Source organism: Zonotrichia leucophrys, chromosome 4A (genome assembly GCF_028769735.1).
Source record: "Zonotrichia leucophrys gambelii isolate GWCS_2022_RI chromosome 4A, RI_Zleu_2.0, whole genome shotgun sequence".
NCBI lineage: Eukaryota > Metazoa > Chordata > Aves > Passeriformes > Passerellidae > Zonotrichia > Zonotrichia leucophrys.
Genome location: NC_088174.1, coordinates 2,645,894 through 2,666,231, shown reverse-complemented (window position 1 = coordinate 2,666,231; position 20,338 = coordinate 2,645,894). Strand labels below are relative to the sequence as shown.

The window sequence follows — 20,338 nt, the reverse complement described above, 5'->3', positions numbered from 1 at the left end:
CCTGGTAGTTGTACTTCTCCATTCCTCAGTTATTAAATCCCCCCTGTTGGGCACAACACCCCCTTTCCTATGCAAAGTGTAACAATTAATAATTTTTTGCATAATAAGCACAAAAAATTGTGTTTAAAGGTGCCCTCTGCTCGTTCCCTGGCACTGCAGGGCTGCCCAGGGGTCTTGGTAAAGCTGAGGGAGGTGGGAATGGTGTCTGAGGTGGAAATATTGGAGTTGTGCTCCAAGGGCCCTGTGGGCAGCGTGTTTTTAATTATCCCTGGGACTGATGGGAGGCAGTGGGCAGCTCAGGCTGGATGTGGCTGGCTGTGCTGGGCTGGGAAGTGTCCTGGGACGAGTCCCATGTCCAGAATGTTGGGCTGAGGTGTCCCAACACTGACCAGCCCCGTTGCTGTGTCAGCTGTGCCCAGCCTGAGCAGCTTTTGCCTTTATCTTAAAAGCAGAACCACTTTCCACACAGTAAATGAAACTAAATTCATCAGTTCAAGCAAAAAACAGTTTTGAAGTTGGATAGATTTTCAATGTTTATGGAAAGCCAAACATCCTAAATGTTCCCAGCTGCAGGAGTCTGGAAAAAAGCTGGTGTTGCAGCCCCAGCACCAATAACCACGTGGTGTCTGAACTTCCCAGACCTGCTCAGGTGTCAAATAACCCCCTGTGCACCCTCTGTGCTGTGGAACCCACCCTGGGGAGGAGGCCTGGGCACCAGAATAATTCCACATGTGGCTCTGGCAAAGCTGTGCTGCTGTGAAGGGTCTGCACCAGCTCCTGCCGTGCTGTGTGTGGCTGGGATGAGTGGGCTGAGCTCATCCTGTGGGTGACCCTTCCATGCAGCCCCAGCTCCTGCTCTGCTTTCCCCAGGGGTGGCTTGGGGGCACTGGAGGGGTTGGAAGGGGCTGTGGCCCCAGTGGGGACACTGCCCTGGAGAAGGGAAGGTGGGGTCACCCCTTGGGTCTGTGCTCAGCCCCTCCAAGGTCTGATCTCAAACACCACCCTGGCCCTGTGTGCACAGACCCTGCTTGAGAATGGGTGAGACAGGAACTGGTACCTGAGGCACCCCTCAAACCCCGATCCAGGCACTCCAGCTGCTTTAGGAATTCAGTGTTCCCCATTTCCCTGGGTTCTCCCCATGCCCACAGGCCCTCCAGCTGCTTTAGGAATTCAGTGTTCCCATTTCCCTGGGTTCTCCCCATGCCCACAGGCCCTCCAGCTGCTTTAGGAATTCAGTGTTCCCATTCCCCTGGGTTCTCCCCATTCCCACAAGCAGTGGAGAAGAGAGGCCCTGGCCATGTCTGGTGTGGTGACCTGCCCTGCTTGGTGGCATCTCGGTGCCAGACACCTCCTGGCACAGTGAGGGAAGAGCCTGAGAATCCCTGGAATTAATTTCCCAGGGCTCCTGCTCACCCCCAGTGCAGGTGTGAGGTGACAGCCTTGGTGTTCTCCACGATGAGAATTCAGCAGCTCTGGGGCAGTTTTGGAGAAAGCAATAACCAGCACTGATCCAAGGGGTGCAGGTGTCTTTGTGTCCACACCAACACAAACTTCAGCCCTTCTCCTTCAGGAATGCTCCATCCCTGGGTGTCCTTCCAGAAACATCTCAGCCAAAGTCTGGCAGCAGCAGCAGCAGCACATCTCTGGATATCCATCCAGGTGGGACAACCAGGACACCTTCATTGCCTTCCAGCAGTTTCTGGATTTCTTCTTTCTGGATTCCCTCTGCAGTTTTGGGCTCTCCATCACTCTCTCCACAGGAGGTGAGTCTTTGGGGCCTCCTCTGCTTTTCCCCTTTGGAGAAAGGAGCCCCAAGCCAGGCATTCCACCCACAGGCAGCAAGGTCTCCATGGGGATGTCCCTGAGGGCACATGGACATTGGCACTTGTATGCCAGTCTGCAGACAATCCAATCCATCCTGTGCCCTGGATCATGAGCCAAGGCCAGGGAGAAAGGCAATTACTGCTGTGCTTGGCTCCTCGTTGGCCTCTCCCAGGCAGCTCCCCTCTGTTTCTGCACCCTCCATAGTGAGACTGCAGCACTTCCCCACCTCTGCTGGAGCCTCCTCCCTCCTGCTCTGCACAGCTGTCCCAGACAATGTTTCACAGAGCCGGCCCAGCCCTCCTGATGGAAGGAGAAGGTTGAAGAGACGCCTTTGTCCCGTTTGCTGTGGTGTTTCCAGACCCACAGCCTGTGTGCAGAGCAGCTCTGGGCTCAGGGGTTCCTGGGGATCACAGCCACCCCCTGCCCCAGCCGCTGCCTCCCCTGGGAGAGAAGTGTTCCAGTTGGCTGTTGTGACTTTGAATCCTATGGAATCTACATGAGCTGAGACCCCAAACACTGTTTCCTTTTGCTGACTTGGAAGATTTTGTTAGCTTGAAGCAACCCAAACGTGTTTTCCTCTCAAACTTTCCTAGCAAGGTCCATCTGCCAGCCCTGTAACGCCTCCAGGCCGAAGGAGCAGTTGGAATCTTCAGGTGGGGAAGCAGCTGGAGCAGGAGGACAGGATGGGGTGGAGAGATGAGTGTGCCCACACAAACCCACTGTGCATCACAGCCCCCTCCTGTGCCACTCAGAATGCACCCCATGTCTGTGGTGGCTCCCTCTGCTGCTGTTCAGCTCCCAGCTCACTCAGGTCACTCACATCTTCAGCTGCTTTGCTGAACCAGAACCAAACAATGCAAATTCATGTGAAAGAAACATTTGGGTGGGATTTAGCAGTGCTGAATTCCCCATTTAGTGAATGTCCCACACAGGACAGGACAGGACAGGACAGGACAGGACACTAGCCTTTACCAAGGGATTTCCAATAAATTCTTTGTGGATTTTGCTTTTTGCAAGTATGAGTTTCTTGAACCCAGATCCTGCAAAAGTGTTTTACAGCATCCCTGGTACCTGTGTGTCCCTTTGTGGCAGGAGGTTGGGTATCAGAAGAACAAGTCCAGCATTGCCCCCATGGGCCAAATCATCTCCCTTTGGAGTTGGTAAAAAATATACTTGGCATTGCTGAGATCAGGTTCGGACCTTCATTTTGAAAAGGAGCAGGATCATAACCACCAGATTTATCTTCAAGCACAACAGAAAGCCCTGGATGGAAGGAGCAGGATCATCCCAGGGGCCAAGCAGGGCTCCAGGGCTGAGGGATTTCCCTTGATGCAGGGGAAGGTCAAAAGTGCACCTGAGGACGCGTCTCGTGAGCGATGGAGCTCCGGCACGGCAGCCGGGGATGAGATGTTTCGGCAGTGACTCAGAGGAAGAAGCTAAATAAACTCTTTTTATTTCAAACACGGGATTAAATTCCTTCATGTCTGGATCATTGAAGGTAAAGCTCCTGTAATCTCCTCATTGCCAACCCCAGCCTGTCGTCTGGTGGCTGCTGGACCCGCTGGGACAGCGAAGGGACGTGGGAGGTGGCAGCAGAGAGGGTGAGAGACAGTGGGGAGCAGAGCTGGCCTCTAGAGCTGCTGCTCCATTAGTGATGCAGCTCGTGAAGAAGCTGGTGTGGATCATCTCTAGGTCAGTGAAAATGTCCTGGGAATTCCCAGGCTGGAGATGAAGGAGCTGAGGTGTTACCATGAGTGTTTTGCAAGGAGGAGGTTCAGAAACAACACTGTGGACAAAGCAGTTGTGATAAGGAGAAGCCAGAGCCAGCACAGCTGTAGTTGTTCAGGTTTTTGCACACTCCAGAGAACCCTGCTTGCTGTCAGCCTCTCCTCGTGCTGCAAAGTGCCTGTGCCTCTGCAGCCACACACTCCTGCTCCCACCGTGCTGAAATCCCTCTCTGCTGGCCACAGGGCACAGAACACGAGCTGGCATCATTGCTGGAAGCTTTCCCTGCAGGTCTGTGACATCCCAAGCAGGCAGCAAGGGCAGATGTGGCACAAGAGTCACTTGAGGGCCTGTGCTGGCACAGCCAAGCTCCCCCATGAGTGTCCCTGGCCTGGCCTGACTGGAGGAGAGCTCTGCTCCCTGGCACTGCTGGGCACAGCTGGGAATATGGGGCTGGCTCAGGCCTGCCAAGAGTCAGCAGGTTTGCAGCTGGAGGCAGAGGAAAGGTGACAGGACTGTGGGACCAGGCAGCTTCTGCAGAGGGAAATGCCCCACAGCCATGAACATCCCAGCACTGCCTGCAGCAGGGGGTCACCCTCATCCACCGTAATTGCCTAAAAGTGAGGGGGTTTAGATTGCTCTTGTTGCTTTCTATTTCTCCATGGATTTTTGATGGTGCTGCAGGTAAATCTCATGCAAGATGTGATGGTTTTGTTGCAGGACTGAAGGGTCCATCCAAAACACAGCAGATGCTTCAAATGTTTCTCCTCTTGGCTTTGAGCAGGACAGTAAATCCACAGGGATGGATGCTCCAAGGAGACCGAGCTGGTGTTTCCCAGACCTGAGATTTGATGTCATCTTCCTGCAGGAGTTTGGGGCTTAGGCAATTGATCTTTACTGCACAAAGCCCTTTCAGAGGTGGATTTATTGTTCATGTTGCTGGGGAAATACCAGGTTAGTTGTTGAAGAGTGCCAAAAAAAAGGGCTAGCGAGAAATCTATAATATAAAGACAATTTTATTGCCGATAAGCTCTTAAAACTCATTTTTTTTCCTGTTTCAGTAGGACCTTATTCTTCCTGATGAAAATCCGGTCATAGCATCTCTCATTAAAAATAAAATTATTTTGAAATAAATAAATATATAAAATAAATATCATATACATTTTATAAATAGTTTTGTCCTTATGCACAGTATCCATGCTTACATCTGAATAATGTTCCTTGCCCCATTCCCACCCCAACAGCAGGAAGAACCCCACAATTCAGGACCAGTCCATGGAGCATCATCCATGTAGCAAACTCCCAGGCTGCTTAAGCAGGGCACCACTCAAAGGCTTTTCCTTAGCAGGGATCTATCCCAGCTCAGCAGCAACATCTGCAGCAGTTCTGTGGTCTTTGTTTTCTTTTCTTCTCTTCATTTTTAGGTTGTTTTGGGGCTTTCTTTTCCCCAGTGATCAGGTTTGCTCACCTGCTCGTTCCTTTAAGCAACCATAACATTGAATATTCAGCCTCTCTTGCAGCAACCGGGTAACGAAAGTGAACGAAAATGGAAGATTAAATGTAGGGTTCCCTCCCTTGCCCTACCCCCGCCCCATAAATAACCCAGGTTCGATATACACTGGAAACAAGGAGGAACAGCAGTGTCTGAATTCAATGTAAGTGCTTCCCTAGGTCATCTACTCTTACAGGAATGATGGAATGACTATTAATAGAGTGCTCTGGGAAAAAGCTCGGGAGCCCAAGTATGTACACCGCCACTGCAGGAGCCATCACCTGTAGTGGAAGAGGTCTCTGTACATGGCAGGGATTTTGGCAGGGTCCACAGGCCGGGGTAAGAAGTGGGTGAATTTCTGGTGTCTCTTAGTCCTGTACCCCTCGCGGGGGGAGCCGTCCTTGTTGAGGGCCACGTAGTACTGGCGCTCCGAGTCGGGGTGCTTGTACAGCGTGGACGCGTACGTGTTGTACCAGTTCTCCTCAAACTGCTCGCGGAAAACGCACTCCCGGCTCAGCTTCTTCTGCCGTGGGGAACACAGACACTCGTGTCAAAGAGGCACAAGAGAAAACATGGCCACCATTCCTTACTTTGTTTTTCTAGTGTTTTCCCCACTGCCTTATCCTGGCTACCCTGAGGATGAGGACTGTGCTGCTCGGGATGAGAGCTGGAAATGGGCACAAGTCAACACCCAAGGACCTCTGGAGTTGGAGGAGGAAGGAGACAAAAGCAGAAGGTGGGCATGGATTTTGCAAAGGTGCTCTATGAGTAAATCAGACAGGCACACAACAAAGCCCCAAACCTGTCCAGGTGTGAGTTTCAGCTTGCTGGGGTGGTTGTGCCACCAGGCAGGGACACATCCCCCTGTAGGAACCCCTCTGCAAGGTACCACACACCCCAGATCCCCTCTTTTGGATGGGAGAAGCAGCAGGCAGCACATCTGAAGGGTTCTAAACAGCAAAACAGGAGCAGGCACTGCTTTGGAAGTTCAGGGCACACAGGTGGATGCACTGAGATGGGAATGAAAGCATTGCTCAGGATTTCACCTCCTGGAATGGCAGTGAGCTGTGATGGGAGGCTGTAACAAGACCCAGAGGAATGTGGGATGTCAGACCCCAGGGATCTTTAGGGTGGTGATGTGATGAAGTGTGTGGCTGGTGCATCCCACGCTGGCATGGGGGGACAGATGGCACTGGTGTCACCACAGCCACAGCCAGCCTTCCCATCCAGCCCTTACAGCTGGGGGCTCTTGGCTGTTTGATGGTGGACTTGTCATTCATGTCCAGTGCTCCTTCCCTCTCCCTCCCATCTCCACGTGCCTGGCTGCACTGGGGAGCAAGGCTGTCCCTCTGCCCCACAAGGACACAGGTGGCTTTGCCAGCCCTGCTGTGCTGTCACAGAGGGTCCAGCCATCCCATCCCATCCCACAGGGGTACTGCCAGGGTGACTGGAGCCCTTTCAGCTGAAGGGCAGCCTGCAAATGTAGAGTGCTCTAATATTACAGCCACTGTCCCTCCACTGTAAACTATCTGGGCAGGGAATGTGTCCCCTCCGAGGCACACTGAGTGCTCAGTAAATGTTACTGCTTGCAGTAGATGTGTTTTGTAACACAATCCAGGAGCTCACCTGTGCTCAGAACCTGTTTTCAATGTTTTGCTGCTAATTAAATAAAGCCTGAGGTGAGTTGTGAGCCCTCCAAAAGTCCTAGGCCACAGCCTTGGCCATCTGAGACCCAGGGAACTGCAGGCTTCTCTTCCCAGCTCTGTCAATAAATACAGGCTGGTTTTTTTCCCTCCTCTCAGATGCCATCTACTTGGAATATGTTGGAACCTGATGACTGCCTGAACTCTGGCTGCTGCTTTGCCCCCATTCCCCCGTGCTGCACTGGGCAGTTTGGAGTACAGTGCTTGTGGAAAATGTTTGGCGAGTCTGGGGTGATTCTGCAAGGTGTGATTTATTCCTTTCCAAGCCCTGGGATGTCCCCACTGAACCTGACACCACACAGGCAGAGGCAAGGTGCTGCCTGGGACTGTTGCTGCCCTAAGTATTAGTGGCATTTCTGAAATCCTTGGGGAGCTTTACAGCAATGCTGGCACGAGGTCAACAGGGACAGGCGGAAAAGCTCAGTGTCCTGAGGGGACTCCACGTGTCGCTGTGGGGATGGCTGGCCCTGGCTGCATCAACACAGGCATCAGGCAAAATTGGCACAGAGGGAAATAATAAACTTGCTGAAAATTTAAAAATACCGCTGTACTGTGATCTCCCAAAATACCATTGTAATGCTAATGCTGTTGTCAGGCGCTGTTTTATGGACCTTTAATTAAGAATACTGTAGTGGCTTTTGAGTTCCAAAAGCCATCATTGTACAACCCACGTGTCCCAGATTTTAAAACTCCAGGGTTATTTGGGGACCTGGCTCGTGACGGCAGCAGTTTGGAGCAGCCTTTTGAGTGTGTCCCTGCAGTGTCCTGCCTGGTGCACAAGATCCCAGAATGGTCTGGGTTGGAAACAACCTTCAACATCACCTCATTACAGACCCCTGCCATGGGCAGGGACAGCTCCCACGACTGTCTTCAGGTCAATTCTGTTTCCAGATTCAGTGCTGTAAAATGTTACCCTATTTCTGTTTCTGTGTTGTAACATGAACACGGGATCTAGAGTTTAATTAACCCATCATGAAACTCGATTCACAATCAGAGCTGCAAGGTTTGAAGGCAAAGAGGGGGGCATGCATGGGCTCATGTTCTCCAGCAGGCACGAGTGAAAGCTGAAACTCCAGGAGCTGCTGAGCAGCCTTAGAGTTTGACAGGATAGGTGCTGCTCTAGCCCTGCTTTCTGAAGTGTGCTTCAGGAGATTTTGTGTTTTATGGAATCCTGGTGATTTTTCTTTTTAATATTTTGCATGTTTTTAATTTAACCACTCTGTCTGCATTTAACTGCTGTGCCAGGCAGAAGCTGTTACAGAAATGAGGTGGGAAAAGAACAGTTATTGGTGCATGCAGCATTTGATGATCAGAGAATTACAGTGGTTTGGGTTGGAAGGGACCTTAAAGTTCATCCCTGCCCTGGGCAGAGACACCTTCCACTATCCCACACTGCTCCAAGCCCCATCCAGCCTGGCCTTGGACACTGCAAGGGATGGGGCAGCCACAGCTTCCCTGGACAACTATCTCATACAAACATCAGCAGCTGTGTCTTAAATGGTGGAAGGTCTGTGGCAGTCTCAGGTGGAAATGGGACAAGGAAAAATGAGCTAAACTCGTGGTTTGCCAGTCAAAGGTTTCCTTACAGCTTCTGTGTATGCAGAGTACATGAGTTTTAACTTGTACACTGAAGCTTATCTGATGGTGAGAGGAAGTGCTGCCTTCTGCTTTGGTTTAAAACTGGTTTATTTGATTTAATTTTATTTTTACTGTGATCCACCCTTAATTGAGCTAAATAATTAGGAACTGAGTTAAATTAACCTGTAGGAAGCACCTCTGCCCAGCTGTTAAAACCTGGCATTTTGACTGCAAGTCATAACACTTAACGAGTTTACACTTGGGGTTTTTAGTCAAAACATGGAAAATTTTAGCCTAAAATGGCACTTCTAGGAAACCATGAACAGCAGCCCTAAACTCCTAAAAGGAGTTACAGAGAATTTTACAGTAACACTCAGGCTACAATTTCAGCTTCTGTTGGTTAAAGAGCCGTAACACAAAGACAAGACCTGTAGATAGGTGCAAACCAGACCATGAGAGGTGAACACAACTGATGTGTTACTCAGGCTGGGAAAACACATTAACAAACATGGCTTTTGCTAAATGTCCCCCTGCCTTTACCTGGCCATTGCCACACCATTTCTGAAAGGCAAAACCTCAGTGTGATGTCTGGGGGCTGGGCACCACTGGGGGCTCCCACAAACCCAATTTCCTGTATTTCATTTATGTTAACACAGCAGTGGCATCAAGGGTAGGTTGGAGATCACTGGCACCCCAAGGACGTGGAGGGCACAGCTGAGGCCTCAGGCTCCACTGGGACAGGGTGGAATCAGCCCAGCCTGAACTTACCGACCCATAGAGCTCGCCTCTCTCATTCATGCCGAGGTAGAGTCCAGAGTCCACCCCACGGATGCTCACCAGCCCCACTGCCAGGCTAATAAACTCCAAAATCCCTAAAAAAGAAAAAAAACCTGCAAATCATACAGAGAAAAAAAAAACAACACCAGGCTCCAGCAACAAAAACAAACCAGCCATTCCCAGTAACAATGCAGTTCTTAACTCTATAGTTCCATCTGTGTGCAATCTTCTGATTTCCAGTCTGGGCTTCTCCCCAGCATTGTGAATTTGAGTTGCCTAAGAGGGATTGTCTTTGCTAATGAGAAAAGCTTTGCAAGGTTTTGTTGGTTTGGGTTTGGATTTTTTTCACAATTATCACCAAGAAGACAGATGTAGAAGCTTGGGCCTGGTCACTAGCAATGTCAGAAGGCTGTTACCATGCTAGGTTTTATTCTTCACCAAAATAAGTGTTGTTTAGTCTTCTAGAATAAGATGATTGTTCTACAGGTTTTAAAGTCATGGGTTCAGTAAGAAGAAGTGAAAAGCACTAGAAGAGATGTCTGTGAGGACTGTCTTCATCCTGACACTCCAGTGGGATACTTGTAAACCCAAAATGTATATACAAGCCATAGGGATAAAAACCAGCTACAAAGCACACAGGTTAAAAATGCATCTTCCCCTGCAGCCTTTGGAGCCAGGGAAATGCCAGTCCATTCTCCATCACCCCCTGCCACTGTTACTGCCAGAATCTGCCCCCTGTGTCCTGCTGCCTGTCCCAGCCTCCTGCCTCTTCCCAGTCCAGCAGCATCTGTCCCAGCCATCCCTAGCCCTGCAACAGCAACTGTTTTACCATGGGCTGCAGCCTGCTATGATGGTGGCAGCCTCATTTCCTCTGCAAAGGAACAGCAGGGTCTGGCTGCTGCACCCCCACAGCTGCAGCTGTTTCAATGGGGGGAAGACTTGTAACAGGAGAACCTTTGGTGAAGCACTTAAAAACAAGCAGCCCCTACCCAACACCACAAGTGGTGGGGACCTTCAATCTTCCCAGGAAGAATTTCTGAAAGGAGTGCTGGGACTGTGTTATTATGGATTTCACTCACTACCTATGTAGAGGTCACAGTTTTGCCAGTGTCCAGTGCAGGATTAATTAGCTGGGAGGCAGAAGGAAGAGGGTTTTCCTCATCTCATCTGATGTCTCCATTGACTGGAGGGGAAAGTTGCTCTAACCTTTAGCATGGCTCCAGCTCTCCTAATTTAGCTCCCAAAACATCCAGCCCTGGGCAATTGATGCTCTGATCAGGTTACCTCCCAGAGCTCCTCTTAGAAGTACTGCCTTGGTTTTAAGGCACCGCGTGACAAGCGGCCACCTGAGCCAGCTGACTTCAGTGGCAGCCACAGCTCTGGGTCACCCCCAGCCTGGGGCATGGATGTGACACTCTCAGATGACACTGCATCACTGCCTAAATACGGGACAGCACAGACAGCCATGGACACCCCTGACCCACTTAGTGCAGTGCAGACTCATGGCCAGGTGCTGGCAGCCAAGCTGGCTGCAGGAATTCCTCCCTACCCTCAGACCTGCCCTCCTTTTCCCTGGCCTGCTCTGGGGCTTGTGCATCTAACCCAGCCCTCCCTGGGTGCTAAGGGACACAAAATATGGACTTGGGAGTGGGAAGGCCTGGAGGCAAACAGGGAAACAAACACCACAACACACACTTTATGGACCAGAGCAGATATTTTACAGGCTGAAATATACCCAGCTACACATCTTGGCCTGGGACACATCCTGCCTGCAGAAACATCAGGAAAAGGCAGCACAGGCAAGGAAGGCAGCCTTTCCAAGCCAGACAGACACAGACCCTGGCTCTGCTCTCCTCAGTAGCTGTTGTGGTTTCTTAGCTGAAAAGAATCCCAAACAGGGAGGAGAGAGGTGCAGATGAGGGGTGGTTTCCTCCCTTCACTACCCACCAGTTCTGACAGGAGGGAGTTACTGAACTGCTGAGTGCTTTTTCCCATCTGCAGACCAGAAATTAGCACAGCCACTATTTGAAAAAGAGGGAGTGAGGAAAGATGTACAACTACAGGGAATGTAAAAAGTAAAGCAGGAATACACAGATACACCCAGGAATGGGGGAGTGGTTCCCAGGCTGGAGACAAAGGAATAGTCAAGTGAAACATGTCAAGTAACTGGAGAATGGTAGATGGACCTTCCTGCAGGTATAGATGCAGTCCTTAGCATCAGCACTTTTTTTGTCTCCTGTCACTTCTGAGAAGCAGGAAAATGTTGCTGGTTCCACTGAGAAACTGAGGGATGTCTAAGGCAGGAGAATCCAGATCTTTTCTTGAGTATGCCCACACGCATGCTCTGTATGAGGCACATCAATCCAGGTCTCCAAAGACCTGGGAAGGACCAAACCAGGAGGAGCATCAGCATCTTCCTTCTCTGAGCAGCAATGAGACATCCCTCACCTGGTGCAGGCTGGGTACATACGGGTTTTTGCAAATGAAATTTCTTCCAAGACGTGCCCATGACAATCTCTTCTGACAACATCCCTTGTAGTGCTCCTCTTTTCTGATCTCTGAGTGGCACTTGGAGACATGCATGGAAGATGACTATGTTGAAAGAGCATTAAGAACGTAACTTGAACCCACAAAAGTCAGGAGACAGAGTGAAGGCTGAAAATATGTGGGCGGATATCCATCCTGTCCTTAACTCACTCCAATTCTAGACAAAATTGCAGCTTCGTACATCTGATCCCCAGCAGCACAGGGAGTGGCCACTGGGGCCAGCTCAAGAATTCTCTTTCCAATTGTAGCGGTGTGTTTTTGTGGTAGAACATGCCTTTGTTTTTTTCTTTTGCTTTCTTTTTTTCTTTCCCCCAGGACTTGCCTTTCTTTTTTTCCTCACTTTGATTATTCATTCTCTTTGTTCCTTGAGTCTTTCCAGATAAGACTTGGAGAGATCTGATTAAGACTCTGACTGGATTCATTTACCACTAAAGCACTGAATAATCTCCTGAGCTTTGCCATGGCCAGACCCACACACTCTCGCCTTACTCTAAACCATCCCTCAAAGAAAAATTCAGCTCCCTGCACCTGTCTCTTCTTACATGACTGTATTCAGGAGCTGGGGTACAGAAACATCAGATGTTGTATTAATGGCTACAAACCTAAAGCTTCAGCTAAAAACCTCAACAACTGTTCAGCAACAGGTGCACTGTGGTCTGAATGTCAAAATTACAGCCAAACTTTCTCTGGAGGTCTCAGCAGCTTCTCTAGGAATCTGTGTAACATATCCATGAGCAGGTTTGTACCCCAGAAGAGCTTTGTTTTCTGCCTTTATTCATCTGCAGTGCAACCTCAAGGCCTCTTTCCCTCCTCCACTGCAGTGGGTAGCACTGCTGGGTTCACTTCTTTAATGCTGCTGTAAAAGAGATGTGAGGCAGACAAGGAGCAATTCCTCCTGGCAGGGATGTCCCTGGCAAATTTCTCTCAGTTTCATTCTGAGCAGGATTGTCATTGGGGTGCTAATGCCAGTCCAGACCCCCTCCAGATTTGGATCGTCCTTTATTTCTTTGCAGAGAAAGGTTCAGAGTAGATGCAGTGAGAGAGATACATTTTGGAAAACACTTTATCCTTTTGGGGGTGACCTTGCCAGAGCTGCCAGTTGAGAGAGTGAATTTGGGCACTTCTGTAGTGTAAGAATGAGCTTTCTTCCAAGAAACCTAGAGGGCTTTTCCACAGTTTGCATTAAAGCTCCTCTAGGAAAAATAAGCTGCACTCCATTGTTCTTGCAAGAATCTGTGTTTTTAGAAGTATAAAATATCACATTCCAGAAGACAGGTGTGATTTAGGAAAGCTCCAGTCCTTGACAGATAAGAGGCAGTAATTCCAGTGATTGCTCAGGCAGTGGGGGTGGATGATGCCAGCACCTCCCCGTGTCCTACAGTCACACCCCCAAATGCTGTGGTAAAAAAGAATCTCTTCTTTTAACCCTCACTGTTGGGACCTTAGGACTGTACTGCATCAGGGGGCTTTGGCTATTTCCCTCTCTGGAAGATGTGGATGTCTTGCACATCTGGTAGCTTTTGGGATGGCTGTGCATGGGAGGGTGCAGATACCACCTTGTCCTTTCCTGAATCCCTTCCAAATTCAGAGATGGGGATGCCAAGTCTGCTTCTACCCAACATCCCACCTGCAGCTGGACACGTGCCTGGGCTGGGGCATCCCAGCCATCCATGGAGCACCTTAATGATCTGCTCATGGTACCAGCAGGCACCTTCCAGCCACGTGGGCTTGATCCTGGATTTCTAAGTATTTCTCCAGGTGCTTCAAGATTTAAGGCAGCTTTAAAGTGCTCCCCTGAATCCCTCATCTACCTCTGCACCCCTCACCACAGCTTTGGAGTCCCCAGAATGGCTCAGGCTGCCTATTCCTGTTATAAGTTACTTCTTTCTGACTGTTGCATGCAAAATTTAGGAATGCATCGATACATGACATCCTAATATGAACCATACCAGTAACATTGGAATTTAAATATTCATGGCTACTGAACGCAGATGGTGAATACTGTGTGCCAATACATTATTGCTTTGAGTCTCTGCTGAAGCAAGGCTTAGTCCAACTTGATCTGAACGCAAGGATTCCAGTCTAATCCTTTGGGGCTTTGTCTTGCAATTACAACAAATAACTATTTATTTTACACCGCCTCTGGGAAAAGCCTGAAGCAGAAAACTATAATATCTGAAGTCTGGTCTAGTTTACGGAGCTGGATGTGGACTGCTAAAACACTTAGGGAATGCCAATGTTTCGATTTATTGAAATCACTGTGTGACTTAAACTTCAGCGTGCAAAATCCACGAAAAGTTTTAGCATGTCTAACATGTTTTTTCCAAGCTGGAAAATATACTTGCTTTACTCAATCTTTATAAAAAATGGATCTGAAACAAATGCTGCCATTTGAAACTGGCTGTTTAGTTCTACAAAGGTAAGGAAAAAGAACTGATAGACTAGAAACACTACGTGGCAGCTTGAACTAAAACCAACCAGATGCAATGGGTTTGCTTTCAACTCTTTGAACGTAGAAACCCATCGTGTGTTACAGCATGAAAGGTTAAAAGATGGGTGTTTTCAGGAGGTAATTAAAGAACGCTCGCCCCACGAGCATATTAGTACCTGACTCTGACCCGCGGGTTATGACTTTCTTGTTGATTTAGGCAGGGACATGCCATGCACACACCTGGTGTTTATGGAAAGATAAGCTTCCCCAATTGTTCCAAAAACCTGCCTTACACCTCCAACAATAGCAGCGGCAGCACTTCCCGGAGCATCAGAACTGACTGCTTGCAAACAAGTAAAGGCAAAAAAAGAATTCCTTTCACCGAGGAGTTAAATCACTTGAAAACTATAAAAAGTCTGGTGAGCACGACTTGCAACCTGTTGACAACATAGCTGAGATCAGTGGCATGGGACTTGTTGATAGCTTATACAGACACCTGCACTAGATGCTGGAGTAGCGGGAATTTCTCTGACTGTGCTCAAGCTGACTGTACTCTTTCGCCTGTGGCTTGGGATGCATTTTTTGAAGATTACATATAGTCTCATTAGAGATCACCGCTCTTGTATGCCACTGATACAGGCACGGCATTCTTCCAGCTGTATCCCGGGCAGCAAGGTAAATCCACGGTGCTCTGCCTATTGTTCCATCTTCTTTCTTTCCGAGGTCCCTTAAGTGTTTTTCCCTCTTCAGCTTCCCCCTTTCCTTTCCTTTCCAACAACCCTCCCAAACCCAGCTCCCGACACCCCTCCAGCCAACAGATCCCTGCCCGCTTTGGGGAGACGCTCTTCTAATCAAAGTCATGCATGTAAAAGAAAGCAGCTCACAAATATCTGCAAATGCCAGAAAGAAGGAGGAGTTCGGGAAAAAAAAAAAAAAAGGAAAAAACTAAAAAAAGCAAGGAATTTCTTTTTCCAACCTAGGAATTTCCAAGAAATTCCTGCGAGGAACGTCTCTGTCTTGCCTCCCTCACCACTAACTTCAGAGGCAGAGCTAAAGCTGGTCACCATCCTCTTTTTTTCTTTATTAATTTTTTTTTTTTTTTTAGTTTTTCTTGCAAAGGCACGTTTTAGTGCACCTGCAGAAAGGCTGAGCGCCGGGAGAGTAGGAAATTGGAAATAAAAACTCCCGCATTGCTGGGGAGTGAGCGCATTTGTTTAGGAGGCCAATTATATCCGTCCCGGGATGATTTATATTAGCGGGGTAATTAGCTGCGCGCGCGGGGCACCTGCTCGGGCACCCCCCGGCCCCTTACCGAAGCGGCTGTGGTCCTGCCGGGTGCCCTGCACCGTGCCGTTGGGGAAGATCTCCAGGTGGAAGCCGGTGCGGCAGTAGAGCTGCCGCCGCCGCAGGATGCCCTTGAGGTGAGCGAAGTCGGTGGGGGAGCCCCGCTGCAGCCGCCCCTCGATCTGCCCCAGGCGCTCGTTGAGGAAGCCGGGGGAGTCAGCGAGGGGCAGCCCGGCGCCCAGCGCGGGGGGAAAGCCGTGCAGGTCGGGGTCCAGCGCGCCCAGGAAGCCACCCACCTCGGCCATGGGCGCGGAGCGGAGCGGCCCCGGGGGCGCGGGCAGAGCGGCCGCTCAGAGCGCGGGCTGCGGCCGCCCGGCCCCGCGCTGCCGGCCCCGGCCCGGCCCCGCGCCGCCCGCGCCTCCCATCGCTGGATCCAGTGTCCCGCCGTCGGATGCGAACTGCACTTTATATACGTACACACTCCCCTTACATTGACATATTGGATATTTAAATGCAAGCCACACCTCACTGGCATCCCCTTTGGCTATTGCTTCCCTCCCCCCCTTCTCTGATGCATTTGGCTTTTTTTTTTTCCTGTTAAAAAAATGGGGAAAAAAAAAAAAGAAAAAAAAAAGAGCCCGCTTCACTCCCTCTTTTATTATGAAAGAAATGGCAGGAAAAAGCTACACATCGCAGTGAGGCGTAACAGCTCTTGGCAGGTCCCCGCCAGCCGACGATGAAATCATGGAGCCCCCGCACGCACCCGCTCCCGCACCGCCGGCAGCCCCGGCCCCGATCCCGGCCCTGCTCGGCCCCGCAGCCGCGACCCCAGACCCCGCACGGGCCGGGACGGTCGGAGCCCCCGGGTGGGTCGGTGGCCCCGGGGCTGTCGGAAGCCCCAGGTCCGTCGGTGCCGCCACCGCCTCAGCCCCGAGCGTGCCCCCCACCCGCCACCCCCCGGAACGGACACGGTGGAAAAACACAACACGTGAGGAGAGGGTCGAGACGCGTTTTTCAGCCGAACGTGTAAAAACGGAATACGATCTTTCTGAAAGCCGATCCCACGGGCTATACGGCCGGGTTACAGCCGCCGGGAGGGGAGGGAACCGGCGGCGGGGCCGGGCAGTACCGCTCGCTCTCCCTCCCCACCTTCCCCATGTTGGAAACAGGTGTTTCCGCGCTCTCCCGGCCCGCCGACACCGTATCTGTGCCGGCAGCTGCGGCCGCGCTGCAGACAGACGGAGCCGGGCGGGGCGGAGCGGAGCGGAGCGGGGGAACCGGCGGGAAGCGGGCACAGACGGGCCGGGAGGGACCCAGGGCAGGGAGCGCCCTCGCCCTGCCCGGCAGGCGGCGCTGCTGCTCGCGCCGCGCCGCCCCGGGGCGCTGGGCCCAGTGAGGGTGCCCAGGTGGGCCCGGGGCTGGGATTGTTGTGTCCCTGGAGCGGGGTGTCGCCCGCGCCCTCTGCCGTGCCACGCCAGGGGACGGAGACCCCACAAACAAATAACCGCAAGCACCCAAAACTGCCCTCAAGCCACCAGCCCTCTCTGCTGCAGCGGCTTCCCCAGCTGGCATCAGCGGGCAGAGCTGAGGCATCAGTGATGCCCACTTCAGCGGGTCTGCCCCACGGGTATCCTCCTCCCTCCCCTCAGCAGGTCCCCCTCATCTCAGCGGGTTTGTTCCCTTATCTGGTCTCTTACTTCAGCAGATCTCTCTGCAGTATGTCTCTCCTCTTAGCGGATCTCTTCTCCATCAAATCTTCTCTCGGAACTTCTCTCAGTAGGTCTCTTCTCAGCAAGTCTACCATGTGGTGGAAGAGAACTCAGCAGGTCCGTCACTTGAGAAAGTCTCTCCCCAGTGGATTTTCCTTCAGGGGGTTCCCACCTCAGTGGGACCCCTCATCAGGTCTCTTTCCTCAGAAAGTCCATCCCATGGCAGATCTAAGCTCTCAGCAGGTCCTTCCCCTTGGAGAGTGTCTGCCCTACTGTGGATATGCTCTCAGTGGGTTCCCGCCATAATGGGTCTCTCCCCTCAGAGAGTATCTTCCCGCTATGGATTCTCCCTCAGAGGGTCTCCGCCATGGCGAGTCTTCCCTCAGCGAGTCTCCCCCCTCAGAAATGATCTCCACCTCAGTGTGTTCCCCCTATTGTGAGTTGCCCCTCAGTGCATCTCTTCCCTTGGCAAGTCTCTCCCATGGTCAATAGACCACCCCTCCAATGGGTGTCTCCTCACAAGTAGATTCCTGCTCAGGGGGTTCCTGCCATGGCAGGTCTCTCCCCTCAGAGAGTGTCTCCCACACTATGGATGTGCTCTTACCCCACCATTGTGGGTCTCCCCTGAGAGTCTCTCCCCTTAGCCGGTTTCTTCCTCAGCAAGTGTATCCCATGGTGAGTCTTCCCACAATGTGTCTCCCCCACAGTAGATTCCCCCTCAGAGTGTTCCCGCCATGGTGGATCTCCCCTTAGCATGCTTCTCCCCTCAGAAAGTCTCTTCCGATCAGGAGGTTTCTGCCATGACGGGTCTTCCCTCAGCAGGTCTCTCAGCTTGGAGAGGGTCTCTCTCACAGTGGATTCCTCCTGCCATGGGGACAAAATCTCTCCCCCACAGCCGGGTTCCCGCCATGCTGGGTCTCCCCTCAGCCGGGTTCCCGCCATGCTGGGTCTCCCCCCCTCAGCTGCGTTCCTGCCATGGCCGGTCTCTCTCCCTCAGCTGGGTTCCCGCCATGGTGGGTCTCTCCCTCTCAGCCAGGTTCCTTCCATGGTGGGTCTCCCCTCAGCTGGGTTCCCGCCATGGCAGGTCTCCCCTCAGCTGGGTTCCTGCCATGCTGGGTCTCCCCTCAGCCGGGTTCCCGCCATGGTGGGTCTCTCCCGCCATGCTGGGTCTCCCCTCAGCCGGGTTCCCGCCATGCTGGGTCTGCCCTCAGCTGGGTTCCCGCCATGCTGGGTCTCCCCTCAGCAGGTCTCTTCCCCTCAGTAAGGTGCTGCTCCCCACATCACCCCAGAGGGAGGGTTAAAATGGTCCCTGCTTGCAGGTCCTTTCCCCCAGCCCCAGGCAGCGTTCTCTTGTGAAGACGTGAAGGAAATTGTGATCCAGGGATGTGACACGCCTGTCATGTGTCTGCAGTGGATGAGGAGCCTGGTTTTTAAATGGGGTTTGGGGTGGTTTTTCTGTCAGAGCTGTGGCCATTATAGGGGCATTGATGCAGAATTTGACACATGAAGCCTTAAAAAACTTGTTTTTTTATAGAAGTATAGGCTGTTTCAGAGGTAGTAAAATCTACCGAAGTGAGTTTGTTGACCATTTGTTTATCATGTTTGGTTACATGGAGATACCACTGTCTGAGGAGTTCAAGCATCCCAATGCAAAAATTACGGTTTTATTGCTGTAGTATCTGTATGAAGATTCAGGTGTGATGAGGTAACTGAAGGAAATAAATTGTGTTTTGGTGAAACTGACAGAGGTCCAAGATGGGGAGGGGCCAGACACAACTGACAGGATACCCCAAACCTGGAATTACTCTTAGGGATGTAATCCTGTAAAGGCTATGAATTTAATGCATAAGATTAATGTAAAGTGAATGATCCTATTACAATCAAAGACACTTTTCTGTGAAACCTGGTTTTGCTGATGTAAGTGTGAGGTTTGCCTGTGGATCCATAGCAAATTCATGGTTTGGAATCCTTATTTCTGCACATGTCTGAGGGCTGATCCCAGGGGGATTAGGAAGAAGGAAGACCTAGTTTCCGCAGGGCAGGACTAGCCAAACTCTGCAGAGGCCTCTGCCACTGACTTCAATCTCCTCTGGATCTGTCTACAATATCCTTAAACCCAAATCCACACAAGCACTTAGTGGAACACTTAGGAAACTGAAAAAGGTAACAGAGTTCAATTACACTACAGTAAAATCCAAGATAAAGTAAAAACCCACAAACCTTCGTGCTTAACTAATGTATAACAAAAGCAGCACAATCCCCCATCCAAGCAGGCATTCCTCACTTAACTCTCCTGATTATGGTCAGCTTTTGAAGTGTCCCGCGATACATTTTATTGAGAAATCCTACATGCTGCTACAACATGTTCTATTTAGGCACAACAGGATGTGGAAAAGGTATCTTTCTCATCTTTCTTTTTTTCTTTTTCTTTTTGTCTTTAATTTCCTGGTTTATTTATGTTTTTACTAAGCTGAGGAAAAAAGCAGAGATTTGTGCCCTGTGTTTTTGAAGAGAAGGAGGGATGTATTTTAAGTACTGAAAGCTAGAATGACTCCTCCAAAAGCAGAAACAAGCTCAGTGATTTTTTTATCTATGACATAGAACACAGTTCTGCACTCAGTAATTTCTAAAAGGAGGACAAAAACTTATGCACAGTTTGTGTCACTGAACATAAGAGTGTTACAAAATTACCTTTCTGCTCAGCTTTGTTTCAGTTGATTTTCAGTTCCCCAAGTTTATTCTTTGATTACAGTTTGTATTGCCCACCTTGAGAACTAAAATGGCTACTGCCAAACTGCTCTTTCAGTTTTCAGAATAATTACTAATGATTTTTATACCCAGTTTCCTAAAACAGACCTTGCAGACTCCTTCCACATGCTGTAGAAGTGTACTTAGTGAGGTAGTAAAAATATTAATGGCATTTACTGTCAGAGTAATTTCTGTCCATGGAGAGTAGCCACATTTGGTGTCTGGCTATAAAATCAAAGGAAGAGCAGGACTGGGATCCGAACAGTAAATAAATTAGAAAAGAATAAGATAAATAACTGCAATGAGCCAAGCCAGTATCTGAGCTACTAGATACTGCATATCCTCTGCCTGGGGCTATTCCATGTGGTACAGAAAAGAGCAAGACAGCTGAAATAATTTGAAGTAGCAATGGCCATGAATGCAAAAACAGACGTGAAGAATATCTGAGGAAAAGAAACAACAGAGCCTTGAGCTTTAACAAATAATACTTCTGCTTCCTTAGCACTTCCCACCTTGGGAT

General features: G+C 50.4%; 1 protein-coding gene and 1 long non-coding RNA gene across 2 annotated transcripts in view; one reads left to right on the top strand and one right to left on the bottom strand.

Annotated features, from left to right (window-relative positions):
- Positions 1-4,609: 4,609 nt before the first annotated feature.
- Positions 4,610-15,730, bottom strand: FGF16 (fibroblast growth factor 16). Its single transcript, XM_064712793.1, has 3 exons — positions 15,390-15,730; positions 9,091-9,194; positions 4,610-5,564 (listed from the first exon to the last, which is right to left on the bottom strand). The coding sequence occupies exons 1-3, from the start codon at positions 15,664-15,666 to the stop codon at positions 5,319-5,321; spliced, it is 627 nt and encodes a 208-aa protein (XP_064568863.1). The 5' UTR covers positions 15,667-15,730; the 3' UTR covers positions 4,610-5,318.
- The window catches only part of LOC135447704 (uncharacterized), a 28,013-nt gene continuing 23,040 nt past the window's right edge, over positions 15,366-20,338 (top strand). Inside the window, exon 1 of the long non-coding RNA XR_010440254.1 lies at positions 15,366-15,498. This is a non-coding gene — a long non-coding RNA (uncharacterized LOC135447704). The remainder of the gene's footprint in view (positions 15,499-20,338) is intronic.